At 39.6% G+C, this 15,788-nt stretch overlaps 1 protein-coding gene and 1 pseudogene across 1 annotated transcript in view; both read right to left on the bottom strand.

The window, feature by feature from the left end:
• Positions 1–15,788, bottom strand: part of Gpr158 (G protein-coupled receptor 158) — a 462,978-nt gene that overhangs the window by 174,377 nt on the left and 272,813 nt on the right. Inside the window, exon 5 of the mRNA NM_001004761.1 lies at positions 7,143–7,211. Coding sequence (NP_001004761.1) covers positions 7,143–7,211 — 69 coding nt within the window. The remainder of the gene's footprint in view (positions 1–7,142; positions 7,212–15,788) is intronic.
• Gm52587 lies at positions 9,591–9,723 on the bottom strand (annotated as a pseudogene).

Below are 15,788 nucleotides of genomic sequence, written 5' to 3'. Positions count from 1 at the left end.
AATGCCAGCCCAGGCTACTCTTCCCAGCAAAACTCTCAATTACCATAGAGGGAGAAACCAAAGTATTCCATGATAACACCAATTCACACAATATCTTCCCAGGAATCCACCCCTTCAAAGGATAATAGAGGGAAAACACCAACACAAGGATGGAAACTACACCCTAGAAAGAGCAAGAAAGTAATCCTTCAACAAACCTAAAAGAAGACAGCTGCAAGAACAGAATCCCAACTTCAACAACAAAAATAACAGGAAGCAACAATTTCTTTACTTTCTCTTAAAATCAATGGATTCAATTCCCCAATAAAAAGACATAGACTAATAGACTGGCTACACAAACATGACCCAACATTTTGTTGCTTACAGGAAACCAACCTCAGGGAAGAAGACAGACACTGCCTCAGAGTGAAAGGCTAAAAAACAATTTTCCAAGCAAATGATCTGAAGAAACAAGCTGGAGTAGCTATTCTAATATTGAATAAAATTGACTTCAACCCAAAGTTAGCCAAAAACTCAAGGAGGGGCACTTCATACTCATCAAAGGTAAAATCTACCAAGGTGTACACTCAATTCTGAATATCTATACTCCAAATGCAAGGGCATCCACATCCATTAAAGAAACTTTAATAAAACTCAAAGCACACATTGCACCTCACACAATAATAGTGGAAGACTTCAACGCCCCACTGTCATCAATGGACAGGTCCTGGAAATAGAAATTAAACAGAGACTCGTGGACACTAACAGAAGTTATGAAACAAATGGATTTAATACATATCTAAAGAACATTTATCCTAAAACAAAGGGATAAACCTTCTTTTCAGCACCACATGGTACCTTCTCCAAAACTGACCATTTAATTGACCAAACAGGCCTCCACAGATAAAAAAATATTGAAATTATCCCATGCATCATATCTGATCACCACAGACTAAGGCTGATCTTCAATAACAGAATAAATAATAGAAAGCCAACATTCACATTGAAACTGAACAACACTCTATTCAATGATTCCTTGGTCAAGGATGAAATAAAGAAAAAAATTAAAGACTTTTTAGAGTTTAATGAAAAATGAAGCCACAACATACCCAAACTTATGGGACACAATGAAGGCAGTGTTAAGAGGAACACTCATAGCCCTGAATGCCTCCAAAAAGAAATTAGAGAGAGCATACACTAGCAACCTGACAGCACAGCTAGATGCTCTAGAACAAAAAGAAGCAAATTCACCCAAGAGGAGTAGATGGCAGGAAATAATCAAACCCAGGGCTGAAATCAACCAGGTGGAAACAAAAAGAACTATTCAAAGTCTCAACCAAACGAGGAGCTGGTTCTTTGAGAAAATCAACAAGATAGATAAACCCTTAGTCAGACTAACTTGAGGGCACAGGGACAGTATACTAATTGACAAAATCAGAAATGAAAAAGGATACATAACAACAGAACCAGAGGAAATCCAAAACATCATCAGATCCTACTACAAAAGGCTATACTCAACAAAACTAGAAAACCTTGATGAAATGGACAACATCCTAGACAGATATCAGGTACCAAAATTAAATCAGGATCAGATTAATGATCTAAACAGTCCTGTTTTCCCTAAAGGAATAGAAGCAGTCATAAATAGTCTCCAAACCAAAAAAAAAAAAAAAAAAAAAAAAAAAAAAAAAAAAAAAAAAAAACCAGGACCAGATGGGATTAGTGCAGAGTTGTATCAGACCTTCAAAGAAGATCATATTCCAACTCTCCTCAAACAATTCCACAAAATAGAAACAGAAGGTACACTACCCAATTCATTCTATAAAGCTACAATTACTCTGATACCTAAACTACTCAAAGATACAACAAAGAAATAGTACTTCAGACCAATTTCCCTTATGAATATTGATGCAAAAATACTCAATAAAATCCTTACAAACTGAATCCAAGAACTCATCAAAATGATCATCCATCATGATCAAGTAGGCTCCATCCCAGGGATGCAGGGATGGTTTAATATAAGGAAATTTATCAACATAATTCTCTATATAAACAAACTCAAAGACAAAAACCACATGATCATCTCATTAGATGAGGAGAAAGCTTTTGACAAAATCCAACACCCATTCATGATAAAAGTCTAAGAAAGATCAGGAATTCAAGGCCCATAACTAAACATGATAAAAGCAATATACAGCAAAACAGTAGCCAACATCAAAGTAAATGGAGAGAAACTCAAAGCAATCCCACTAAAATCAGGGACTAGACAAGGCTGCCCACTTTCTCCCTACCTATTCACTATAGTGCTTGCAGTCCTAGCCAGAGCGATTAGACAACATAAGGAGATCAAGGGGATAAAAATTGGAAAGGAAGAAGTCAAAATATCACTAGTTGCAGATGATATGATAGCATACATGAGTGACCTTAAAAATTCTACCAGAGAACTCCTAGACCTGATAAACAGCTTCAGTGCAGTAGCTGGATATAAAATTAACTCAAACAAATCAATGGCCTTCTCTACACAAGGATAAATGGGCTGAGAAAGAAATTAGGTAAACAACACCCTTCACAATAGTCACAAATAATATAAAATACCTTGTTGTGACTCTAACTAAGGAAGTGAAAGATGTGTATGATAAGAACTTCACGTCTCTGAAGAAAGAAATTGAAGAAGATCTCAGAAGATGGAAAGATCTCACATGCTCATGGATTGGCAAGATTAATATAGTCAAAATGACTATCCTGCAGAAAGCAATCTACAGATTCAATGTAATCCCCATCAACATTCCAACTCAATCCTTCACTGATTTAGAAAGGGCAATTTGCAAATTCATCTAGAATAACAAAAAACCTAGGATAGCAAAAACTATTCTCAACAATAAAAGAAACTGGTGGAATCAGCATGCCTGACCTTAAGCTGTCCTACAGAGCAAGTGTGATAAAAACTGCATGGTACTAGTACAGCAACAGACAGATAGATCAATGGGATAGAATTGAAGACCCAGAAATGAATCGAACCATCTATGGTCACTTGATCTTTGACAAGGGAGCTTAAACCATCCAGTGAAAAAATGACAGCATTTTCAACAAATAGTGCTGCCACAACTGGCGGTTATCATTTAGAAGAATGGGAATTGGTCCATCCTTATCTCCTTATACAAAGCTCAAGTCTAAGTGGATCAAATACCTCCACATAAAAATCAGAGACACTTAAATTTATAGAGGAGAAAGTGGGAAAAACTCTCGAAGATATGGGCACAGGGGAAAAATCCCTAAACTGAACATCAATAGTTTGTGCTGTAAGGTCAAGAATTGACAAATGGGGCCTCAAAATTGCAAAGCTTCTGTAAGGCAAAAGACACTGTCAATAAGACAAAAAGGCCAACAACATATTGGGAAAGGATTTTTTCCAATACTAAATCTGAATGGGGACTAATATCCAATATATATAAAGAGCTCAAGAAGCTGAACTCCAGAAATTCAAATAACCCCATTAAAAAATGGGGTACAGAGCTAAACAAAGAATTCTCATTTGAGGAAGACCAAAGGGCTGAGAAGCACCTAAAAAAAATGTTCAACATCCTTAATCATCAGGGAAATGCAAATCAAAACAACCCTGAGATTCCACCTCACACCAGTCAGAATGGCTAAGATCAAAAATTCATGTTACAGCAGATGCTGGCGAGGATGTGGAGAAAGAGGAACACTCCTTCATTTCTGGTGGGATGGCAAGCTTGTACAACCACTCTGGAAGTCATTTTGGCGGTTTCTCAGAAAATTGGACATAGTACTACTGGAAGATTCAGCAATACCTCTCCTGGGCATATACTCAGAAGATGTTCCAACTGGTAAGAAGGACACATACTCCACTATGTTCATAGCAGCCTTATTTATAATAGCCAGAAGCTGGAAATAGCACAGATGTCCCTCAACAGAGGAATGGATACAGAAAATGTGGTACATTTACACAATGGAGTACTACTCAGCTATTAAAAAGAATGAATTTATGAAATTCCTAGGCAAATGGATGGACCTGGAGGGCATCATCCTGAGTGACATAACCCAATCACAAAGGAACTCACACAATATGTACTCACTGATAAGTGGATATTAGCCCAGAAACTTAGGATACCCAAGATATAAGATACAATTTGCTTAACGCATGAAACTCAAGAAGAACGAAGACGAAAGTGTGGACACTTTGCCCCTTCTTAGAACTGGGAACAAAACACCATGGAAGGAGTTACAGAGACAAAATTTGGAGCTGTGATGAAAGGATGGACCATCTAGTGATTGCCATATCCGGGGATCCATCCCATAATCAGCTTCCAAATGCTGACACCATTGCATACACTAGCAAGATTTTGCTGAAAGGACCCAGATATAGCTGTCTCTTGTGAGACTATGCCAGGGCCTAGCAAACACAGAAGTGGATGCTCACTGTCAGCTGTTGGAGGGCCCCCAATGGAGGAGCTAGAGAAAGTACCCAAGGAGCTAAAGGGATATGCAACCCTATAGGTGGAACAACATTATGAACTAACCAGTACCCCGGAGCTCTTGACTCCAGCTACATATGTATCAAAAGATGGCCTAGTCGGCCATCACTAGAAAGAGAGGCCCATTGGACTTGCAAACTTTATATGCCTCAGTACAGGGGAATGCCAGGGCCAAAAAGGGGGAGTGGGTGGGTAGGGGAGTGGGGGGTGGGTATAGGGGACTTTTGGGATAGCATTGGAAATGTAAATGAGGAAAATACCTAATAAAAAATTTTTAAAAAATAATGAATTTATGAAATTCTTGGGCAAATCGATGTATTTGGAGGATATCGTCCTTAGTGAGGTAACACAATCACAAAAGAAGTCACTAGATATGCACTCACTGATAAGTAGATATTAGCCCAGAAACTTAGCATACCCAAGATACAATTTGCAAAACACAAGAAAATCAAGAAGGAAGACCAATGTGAGGATACTTCCTTCCTCCTTAGAATAGGGAACAAAATACCTATTAAAGTAGTTACAGAGACAAAGTTTGGAGCTAAGATGAAAGGATAAACTGTCCAGAGACTACCCCACCTAGAGATCCATCCCATAATCAGCCACCAAACCCAGACACTATTACATATGCCAGCAAGATTTTTCTGAAGGGACCCTGATATAGCTGTCTCGTATGAGGCTATGCCCGTGCCTGGCAAATACAGAAGTGGATGCTCACAGTTATCTTTAGAATTGAACACAGGACCCCCAATGGAGGAGCTAGAGAAAGTAACCATGGAGCTGAAAGGAGTCTGCAACACTATAGGTAGAACAACAATATGAACTAACCAGTACTCCTAGAGTTCATGTCTCTAGCTGCATATGTAGCAGAAGATGGTCTAGTCAGCCATCATTGGGAAAAGAGGGCCCTAGGACTTGCAAACTTTATATGCCCTGTACAGGGGAATGCCAGGGTCAAAAATTGGGAGTGGGTGGGTAGGGGAGCAGGGCAGGGGGAGGGTATAGGGGACTTTTGGGATAGCATTTGAAATGTAAATAAAAATATCTAATAAAGAAAAGAGAAAGGAAGAGAAGAGAAGAGAAGAGAAGAGAAGAGAAGAGAAGAGAAGAGAAGAGAAGAGAAGAGAAGAGAAGAGAAGAGAGAAAAGAAAAGAAAAGAAAGGAAAAGAAAAGAAAAGAAAAGAAAAGAAAAGAAAAGAAAAGAAAAGAAAAGAAAAGAAAAGAAAAGAAGAGAAAAGTAACAGAAAGAGCATAGCCCATATTTCATTTGGCTTTCAAATTTATTAAAAGGATTATCCTTTTATTGGGGTACATTTTACAAGTTTTGAGAAGGGTAATTTGGTTACCTTTATTTCAGTTTTAATGTGACTAATTCTAAAAGTAGAGTTTAAGGTGCAGAAGCTAAGAGAAGCTTCTATTGTTGTAATAAGCCAGGAGTGATCATAGTGGTAGGAGCTGACTGTAGAGAGTATTTGCATTGCCGTTTATTTTCAAAGGTAAGCTGGCTGGCTAACATGAGAGAAGAGGTGCCAAGACCCACTTGTAGGGTTTTGATCCCAGTAACTAAAAAACATCAAGTAGCCTTGGGTGGAAAGCGAAGAGACTGGATTTTAGGAAACATTAGATCCTCAGCTGGAAATTTTTCTTGTGATTCCAGTGAAGGAAAAAGTAATCAATTGAATATGAATTTGGAGTTCAGGGGAACATTCAGTCTGAAGATACAGATGCTGTGGCCATTAGCATATAAGCAGCAGTATTTCAGACCGTGTTGCTAGATTAGATAGTCAGTGACAGTGTCTTTAAGAAACACTCTGTGGATGGAGTCCCAAGACACTTGGCTATTACGATGAGAGAGACAAAGCATAAAGAAACCTGAGAGAGAACTGCAATAGGAACAAGAAGGAAAGAGTATGATGTGGGGCCAACCCTGCCTTTTTCTCCAATGCCAGCTCAGCTTTTAGATCTTGGAAGCGCTATTTGATATCATCTTCCCTAGATTTGGTTATGAGTGCTTCCTAAGTGCCCCTATGGCAAAATGCTCTGAGCCTTCCTCATGCTGTGTCACAGAGATCTGTGCTGACTCATTTCTTCCTGTAAACCATAAGCTCCTTTAAGTAAGAAATCAAAAGTATTCCCAGAAAATAGTCCCATGCTTATCCCATAATAAACTCAGGGCACCAGTGATTGAACTGAATTAGTAATTGGTCCTTACCATCACAGGCACAGTACTACTGTGAAAAAAATGAACCTGCTATGATTATTAGGACCAATACCATATATACATTTATTTCATTGAGTTTATTTCTCTTTGTAATTATTCATAGGGAAATTTCTAGCATTAGTTTGTTGCGACATTTGCAGTTCTGATTCATATAATGGAGCAGGAAGAATGAAAGTAATATTATTTTTTATATGTTAAACATGTGCACTAAATAGGACCTTCATATGCTACGTTATGTAAATATTTGACCTTCCTCACAAAATTAGCAAGAAAAGTAAAATTAATTTAGAAGAAAAATACCCACAAGATTCATTAAGTATCTAAGCTCATTGAAATTGTATGAGTCAGATTTAAATATCTATGAACTTTTTGTTAATATGCTATACATACAAACTATGGACAATCAAGACAGGTAACTCGTTTTAAAACAGCAGGACATCACTTACCGGAAAGTATAGGAGCAGAGAACCAAACAATATTGTTTCCAACAGGATGAGCCCAGATGCCCTGATGCTCTAAAAGACAAATCAAGAATGTCAGTGTTAGCTTAATTTCCAGGCAGAGAAGATTTATGCTACTGTCAAAATGCCTCATTCCTAAGAACAGCATTCTTCCGGACAAAATTAAGTAAATAAATGAAATCTAGCTAGTGTTCAGGTGGGTGAACAGCTGGCAGATGAGGGACATCTGATTATAACAGGTGACAGGCCTGACAATGGCATCTTCATTCTCTGCAACTTGAGTTACTCAGTCATCTGAAAAGCCAAGAACACTACCTTAAAGATTCCTATAATTTCAGAAATTGTAGCCAACACAAATCTTTTCTCTATCTCTAAGACATAAGCCACCAGTGCCCAAAGCCATTTTATGGACAACTGCTGGATCACTGTAGATGGTAAAACAAAATCTCAATGTGAGCATTTTTTAAAAATATTTTTTTTTATTTCCTGTGAGTGTCATATCATGTACCCCAGTGCCAGCCAGCTCCCCTTCCCCTCATCTCCACCCTTTACCCTTGCAAACTCTCCCCCCAAATAAAAAACACACAAACAAACAAACAAACAAATAAAACATAGTCATCTCATCTTGGAAGCTGTGGTATGTCACAGTGTGTCCTCCAGTATATCCGTCTGTCTACACATCTTCGCTTGCAAATATTCATTGCAGTGAGTAAGGCATTGGTCTGGTTCAAGATCTCTGGCTTCTGTGACACCATTAATCCTCATTGGGATTGCTCAAAGTTATCCTGTTGTAGCCCTGAATCATGGAGATCCTGCAGCTTTGGAACAGCAGGACTGGCCCAACCTTTCACAGATTATATAGATATTGGGGGAGGCCAATTCAGAGCCTTGGATCTGGGTCTGGGTGATGGCACAGATGGTCAGCCCACAGACTTTCCCTTATCTGCACCACTAGGACAGCTGTCCAGCCCTGTTCTGATGAGGCCACCCAATCTCACCATCAGCAGGAGGCAGGGTCAGTTCTCCTATTCTCATGACCTCGAGGCTAGCTCATAGCCTCACCTGCATGAGCCAGCTCCACTGTGCTTCCCAGTCAAGGTACTGGGTCCACTCTCCCAAGTGCTGCAACCTGTGAGGAACTGGACTAGCTCTCCTGATCTCACACCCCCATGACTGGCTCATCCATGCTTTCACCATCAGGGCCATTGTATCGCCCAGGTGAGGTACAGGGCTCACTCCTCTGAGGGCTACAGCCAATGATGTAACAGGTCTAGTGCTCCTACTCTCATACCCTCAAAGCCATATTTCCTGATTAGTGTAGGTGTCAAGGGGGATGGGGCAAGGTATCCACGCCCTGTACCCAAGCTACCTCATGACAGCCAAGTAGCAAGCCCAACTTTCCCTCACTCTCATCCTCAGGACTGGCTCATCTTCACACCTATCATCAAGACTGGCTCCAATGTGCTATCCAGGGCCTGCTCTACTAACAGCTGCAGCTGGTGAGGGGCAGGCAGGACTAGCTTTAAGGCTCATAATCCTATGGGCAGCCTTGCCAACAGCCAGAGGTGGCAAGGAGCAAGGGTTGGGACATCACCTCTATGCCCATGCTACCCCATGGCTGACAAATGGCAGGGTCTGCTCTCCCACACTTATGCCCTGGCACAGCTCACCTACACCACTGCCATTAGAGACAGCTCTACTGTATTTTCTGGGCAAGGTGTACGGTCTGCTCTCCCTTATTTTCATCCTCAGGGCTGGCTCACTCCTACCACCAGGATCAGCTCTGATGTGTGATCCAGGCAAAGTTTAGGGTCCACTCTCCCAAGTGCTGCAGCTAGTTCATGGCAGAACTAGCTCACCTGAGTTGTGCCAGTGATAAAAATGGGATTAACTCTCCAGAGTGCAATATTCAGTAAGGAGCAGGACGAATTATGGGTAGCCCTTGGAGACCTAGGTAGTATCCAGTGGCTGCCCCAACCAGGGAAATCCCTGTATTCTCTAAGGGTAATATGAGCCATGAATATTGACACTGACCCGTGCTGCTGCATAGCCATGGACTCAGCAGCATCTCAGGCTGGGACCTCACCATGGCCCCAAGTTGCGGGGCTGGCCATTCACAACAGGTTACTCCTTTCCAACCTTGAGTCTCCAGTTCCTTCTCTGTTCATAATGCTCTAGCTGCACCACTTCTGTTTCTCTCCCAACTGACCACGATATACTCCCACACTGTGGTGGCTCCAGCTACAGGCTGGCCATGCATCTGGTAGGCTCCTGGGTGATACCCTCCAGCTGTACTTGCATGGCAAGCAGTGTGTCAGGAAGTAGGTGTTGTGCACTCACTGGAGGGCAGGTCTGTAGGTAGTAGGGTGGTCCACAGGTTTCTGTCTGTCTTTCTCCTACTCTGTACTGCCTGGACTTGATTTTATTTGATTTGTACGAGTCCTAGGCATAAAACACATTTGGCTACAAATCCAAGCATCAAGCTAGGATGAACAAAGAACTGCCATCTGCTCTGTCCTAAGAACAACACCACTAACAAGGTGCCTCTTTGCCCATTGACAGGGGGCATGACTTTTTCATATAAAATCTGCAAAGTAACAAATTCCTAAAACAAAATAGGATTGAGACAATAAATAAAATACTAAATCAAACTTAGCTTATAACAATAAATTTGGCTTCAATGAGCTAAAGTTTCAAGACGATCTCTCTGGAATCCCGATGTTTTTATGAAATTTAATATAAAACACGCATACACATTACCAACATACAGATGTCTTACTTATCAGGAAAGTTAAGTGAAGCAAGAAAATTCTGCAACAGCCAAAATATGCTAGGAATCCAAACTATGACAGAGCATTGTACTCTTTTGAAAATGATCTGATAACTGGAGACTCAGGAAAAGAAAATTCTAATTCCCCTCCTGAAATCTTGCAATGTGTATTAACCACACAGAACTGTGTTATGTGATCCTTCAAAGGAACTCACAACTAAGGGTTTCAAAATGGTGTACAGTAGCGATCATTTGAGTGGCTTTTCCCATTGTCTTTTTCTGTGGTGCTGAGGATGGAGCCCAAACCTTACACTTGCTAGGCAATCTTTGTACCTCCACTACATCTTCTGCCTCTCTGTGGATTTTAGACATGGATTATTGTTTTACCTAGTAGATGTTTTGATGAAAAGAAAATTTCTATCAGCAGTATTTGAGAGTGGGCTGGCAAAATTTCTAAGATGGAAAATTACATTTGCAAAGCATACCTACTGATGGGTGTTTTTATAGCTTATCTTCCATTTTTTTAATATGACACTAAGACTCAGACTCAAAACCATTATGCAAAATTTCTTATGAAATAATCTATGCAATGTTGCCGAGGGAACAGAGAACGGAGCTGGAGAGAACAACATAAAATAAATAAATAAACACAAAATAAATAACAGGCTTTGCAGTTACTTTTGCCTTACTGTGAATTCTGAAATAGCTATTGCAGTAAGCAACAGTGAATTTCAATGGCCTTGCCCATAAAAATGAGTATTTTTAACACTTTATTAAACCCAGTAAGTTATTAAACATGGGGTAGATAAAATGGCTACCATTGGACTTGGTGCACATAACTGTATATCTAGTTTTTAAGGCATAAAGCAGCCCCTGGCTGATGAATTTGAAAACTCTGGGTATGTTTTGAGAGCAAAAAATTCTTTTATGTTCAGAATTGAAAAGACTATGGAAGAGATGGAAGAGATAGTGCAGTTGTTAAGAGCACATACTGTTCTTGCAGGGGACCTGAGCTTGAATCCCAGCAACCGTGTCAAGCAGCTCACAACCATGTGTAATTCTACCTCCAAGAGACTTGTCACCCTTTTCTGGACTCCAAGGGCATCTGCACTCATGTGCACAGACATATAGATCATTTTAAAACAATACACAAATTATAATAAAAAAGTTAAGTTCAAAATTATACCAGAAGTTCCAAGAGCCCAGCAATATGGGACCCAAAAGTTCTTTGCTTGATGTGTGATGATGCCATTGTGTCGTGGTTTCTTCCCTTCTCAGTGTCTTCTGACTATTTCTGAAGCAGTGCACTGTATGTCTGCCTTTCAGCCATTACAACAATACAAGAGTGGCAGTCATGTGTGTTTGTGTATATTCTCACAACTATGTTCTTCCTTTATACTTTACATTGGAGATGTATGTACGTCTTTGCTTAACCTTCATACTGGCTAAACAGGGAAGCCTAGAATTCCAGCTTGTAAATTGGAACTCTGACAAGTGGCTCCATCTTAAAATGGGAGACATAGTTTAAATATGCATGTTTTCTTTTCAAAATATCTGTCTTGTCTGGCCTTGGTGGGAGAGGATGCTCCTAGTCCTGAAGAGATTTGATGTGCCAGGGTGGGGGGATACAGAGGAGACAGAGAGGGGAGAGGGGAAACAGACTGTGGAGGGAGACCAGGTAGAAGGGATGTGATCACGATGTAACATGAATAAATAATGGGGAAAATATCCTATTTGGCTTCCAACTCAAACAGAATGAGCCAAACACAGTGAGTGCTTCCTCAGGTCAAAGAAGCATTGCATGTGACCTAAAATCTTCTACCACCTTCCCCATTGCCTTGCTGGTATTAAAACTTTTAACTGGACAAAATCCTTGCTTTACACTTAGTACCAAGGATTCATATACAATTATTATGAGCCATCCACTGATCAAGTGTATAAGATGTGAGAGAAGAAGTGCTTGGGGCTGGGAGAGGACACATGGTGACCGATGATGGAGATAATAAGCAAAGTGACAGAGGACAAGGAAAACGTTCACCTCCTGAGCAGTTTTTCTTGAGACAGAGTTGTGGGAAAACATACCTACAAATCTGAAATTTCAGCTAGACTTGTGAAATAGGAAATGCAGAGGAGGGAGTACTTTCTTGAAAGATAGTCAGCAATATATGCTATGATGCTATTTATGTAAAACAACTAGACAGCATAGGTGTGTACTTACATAAATAAAGGTTCAGATTTGTAGGTATGTCCGACCCGTGGTTCACAGGCTGTGAATAGCCCAGGAAAGCTCTGAATGCAGCCCATAGCACTGTACATAACAGTGCCACATCATCCTTGGTCCAGAGGTTTCATCCTAACCTGGCAGCAAATATCTTTTCTGAAGTAGAGATTATATTTGGACATCAGAGAACTAACCTAGAAATCTTTCTTTTCACTAAGGAGATACTGTCAGACTTCTGAATCATAAGCCTTTTTAGTAATTAACTGAAGAAAATCTAAAGTCTATTATCTCAGGTCTTATAAAGTTCTATGATTATGAGTTATAATTTGCAAAAGTCTAAATGGAACCTTTCTTATAACATATTAATAAATACAATTGCTAAACTTTGTAATGGAGACTACATATTAGCCTTCTTCCATTATTATCATGGACTCCTTTCCCACTTCCCAAACCCCCAAAGATAAATTATGAAGATTAAATGACAAATTCAAACCCGTGGATCAAAGAAAAGACTAATGATATTCTACTAATTTTATCAAGTTGTGTCCAAGCCAGCCTCTAACTCCCATTACCCTAGCATGCAAAGCACAGAGGCACATGACCCAGTGTATGCTTGCAGCTTCCAGGGGCAGATTTGCACTTACACAGCACCCTCCAAGGAAGCCCAAACCATTTGAGTAATAAAAGAACAGGAAGCCTGAAGGCTGTGTTTTTTAAAATAGTGTAAAAGACTTGTTATTATTTCCCTGGCTCCACAGGACTAACTCTATTTCATTTCATATTTTAAACAGTATTAGCCTCTGGGGAAATAACACACAACTTGCTAGTACAATGTAGCTATTTTTGATCATTGTCAATGTCTTTAACCTTGCAATATTTAAACTTTCCTTATATTACAAAAGGAATCTCTGAGAAAGAAAACATTTTAAATAGCTCAATTTCATGATCTATGAGTAAACTCTGAGACAGCAATAGAATTATATTTTCCAAAGGATGAAGAGCATAGGACTCGGAGAGAAACTAGCAGCCCACAAATCTCTCATTTACAAAATGACTTAGATACAGAACAGACTCATGGGCTGACCTTTTTTGGCTAACTCTTCTGTTTCTATGGTCACAGATGAGACACTTCCTTCCAGTGACACTTGATGAGCATTTGACACAACAGTGTCAATAGATTTCCAATACGATGGAAACAGGAGGATGTGAAAGGCAGTACTAGAGAAATGCTTAACATTGGCAATTTGGAGGAATTTATTGTTCAATAATTTTACATTTTTATAAATGGGTAAAAATAGACTGCCCTTCTTGAGAGACCTCATGAAGATATAAGAATATCTGCAATGAAATGCTGACACCTCAACCAATGCAGAGGTATTTGCAATAAATTTAACCTATTAAGATCAACTTTCCCTTTTCAGAAAGGAAAATCGCCAATAGAAAGGGTAAAACACAGAATGAGGGCTAAGAAAGATACTCCCAAAGTAAAACATGGGTAATTCAGAGAAATCTAAGTATTGTGGACAACTGTCATATCTAACTGGTTTGGAATGATAATATTGGTTGTATATTGGCTTTGTGATACTAATCAGATGCTTAATTTCTGAGTTCAACTCTATTTGTCATATGGCATGATCACTTCTGGTTAAATTTAAATTTACTTTTGAAAAGTTTATCTGAAAGTGTACATAGTTTAGTAACTTTAAAAAGTTTAAAAACTTTAAAAAGAGTACACTAAATAAAGAGTAAAAAATAAATTATCTTCTCAGAAGAAAAGGGGAGAGGGGAAGGAGAAAGGGCTGTGTGGAGGGGGACTGAGAAGGGAGGGTCGCTGTTTGGGATATAAAGTGAATAAATAAATTAATGGAAAAATAAATTATTTTCATACTTGTGAAACTAGAAATTGTGGACCCCACATTATTAATCATGATTTACCACATATTTCTGGACAGAAACTTTCTTTTACAAGCATTATTATTTTGTAGAGTTGACTAATGAAATGTTTAACAATTCGCTTTGCTGTGTTTCAAATCAAGTCAACATTTCAAGTGTGCCCCAACCACATCTGTTTGTTACAGAGAAGCAGAACTCAGACGCAGAAGAGTAAGCAACCTGACTGATCTTCAAGTCTGTCCACCTCCATGCTTCTGGCAAAGCAATTCACTAGTCTCTGATAAACCCTTGTCAGGTTTCTGATGGCTATCCTCTTTCTTGCTAGGATATTGTCTGAATGTGTTTCTCAACTAAGGACCATGTCCTGTATATATTCATCGGCAAGCCATTAGCTACAACTCTGTGGTTTATTTGTAATCTCCCATCTCCTCCCATCCTTTTTTTTTGGAACTACTAAGCAAAATAACACGTTTCACAAAATTGAGATAAATTCTCCACATGCCCAGAAAGCATGCACGAATGAATGTAAAGGCTGAACAGGAGGCCATCTTTCTTCAGATAGCTTCTTGTGCATCCTTAAGAAAGAAGACACAGAATCCCCAAAATACATTCACTGTGAGTTCAATTTTAAGTGTTCCATTAAGAGCCACTGAGATGCTTTTTTGAATAAAAAGTAGATTATTAAAACAACAAATTCCTCCTTTTGAAAAAATATACCCTTCTGAATGAGATTACTTAGTAATGGATTGCAGTATGGTTATTCTATACCTTATGGCTAATATCCACATGTGACTACATATCACACACGTCTTTCTGGGTCTGGGTTATCTCACTGAGGATGATCTTTTCTAGCTCCATCCATTTGCCTGAAAATTTAATAATATCTTTATTTTTAATAGCTGAATAGTATTTCATTGTGTAGATGAAATAACACATTTTGCCTGTGGGTCTCTGCATCTTTTCTTTATACATTGTTCAGTTGAGAGACACCTAAGTTGTTTCCAGGTTTTGGCTATTGTGAACAAAGCTACTACGAACATATGAGCATAACACAAGTGTCCTTGTGTTATGGTGGGGAATCTTTTGGGTATATGCCTAGAAGTCGTATAGCTGGGTGTTGAGGTAGAACTATCCCCAATTTTCTGAGAAACTGCTAAGGTGATTTCCAAAGTTGTACAAGGTTGTATTCCCACCAGCAATGGAGAAGTGTTTCCCTTGCTCCATATCTCCACCAGTATGTGCTGTCACTTGAGTTTGAGATCTAAACCATTCTTACAGCAGTAAGATGGATGCTTGATTCTCACTCAGAAAATAAAATAAAATATTGGAGGTGAATGTAAAGAGGGAACTGGTTTGAAGAGTTGGTAAGGAGAGATACAAGGATAGAGATCAGGTGTGGGTAGGGTGCAGGAGACAGTGGGAGAAAGAACAGAAATCAATAGGGGGCATCTCTAGGACAAGCCAAAGATCTGGGGCAGAAGAGTCTCCCAAGAGTCTGTGGTGGTGATTCTAGGTAAGACTCCTAGCAGCTGGGGTTATGGAGACTGAAGTGGTCACCTTCTGTAGCCAGGCAGAACTTCCAGAAAATAGAGGGGGACACCTATTCACCAACAAAACCTGCAACCCAAAATTTGTCCTGCCTACAAGATAAAGATGGAGCAAAGATTGAGGAAATGGCCAACTACTGACTGGCTTGACTTGAGACCCATCCTGTGGAAGAGAGCCAACCCCTGACACTATTAATGAC

The sequence above is a fragment of the Mus musculus genome, chromosome 2 (genome assembly GCF_000001635.26).
Source record: "Mus musculus strain C57BL/6J chromosome 2, GRCm38.p6 C57BL/6J".
NCBI lineage: Eukaryota > Metazoa > Chordata > Mammalia > Rodentia > Muridae > Mus > Mus musculus.
The sequence above is the reverse complement of the archived record's forward strand: the minus strand, read 5'-3'. Positions and strand labels throughout refer to the sequence as shown.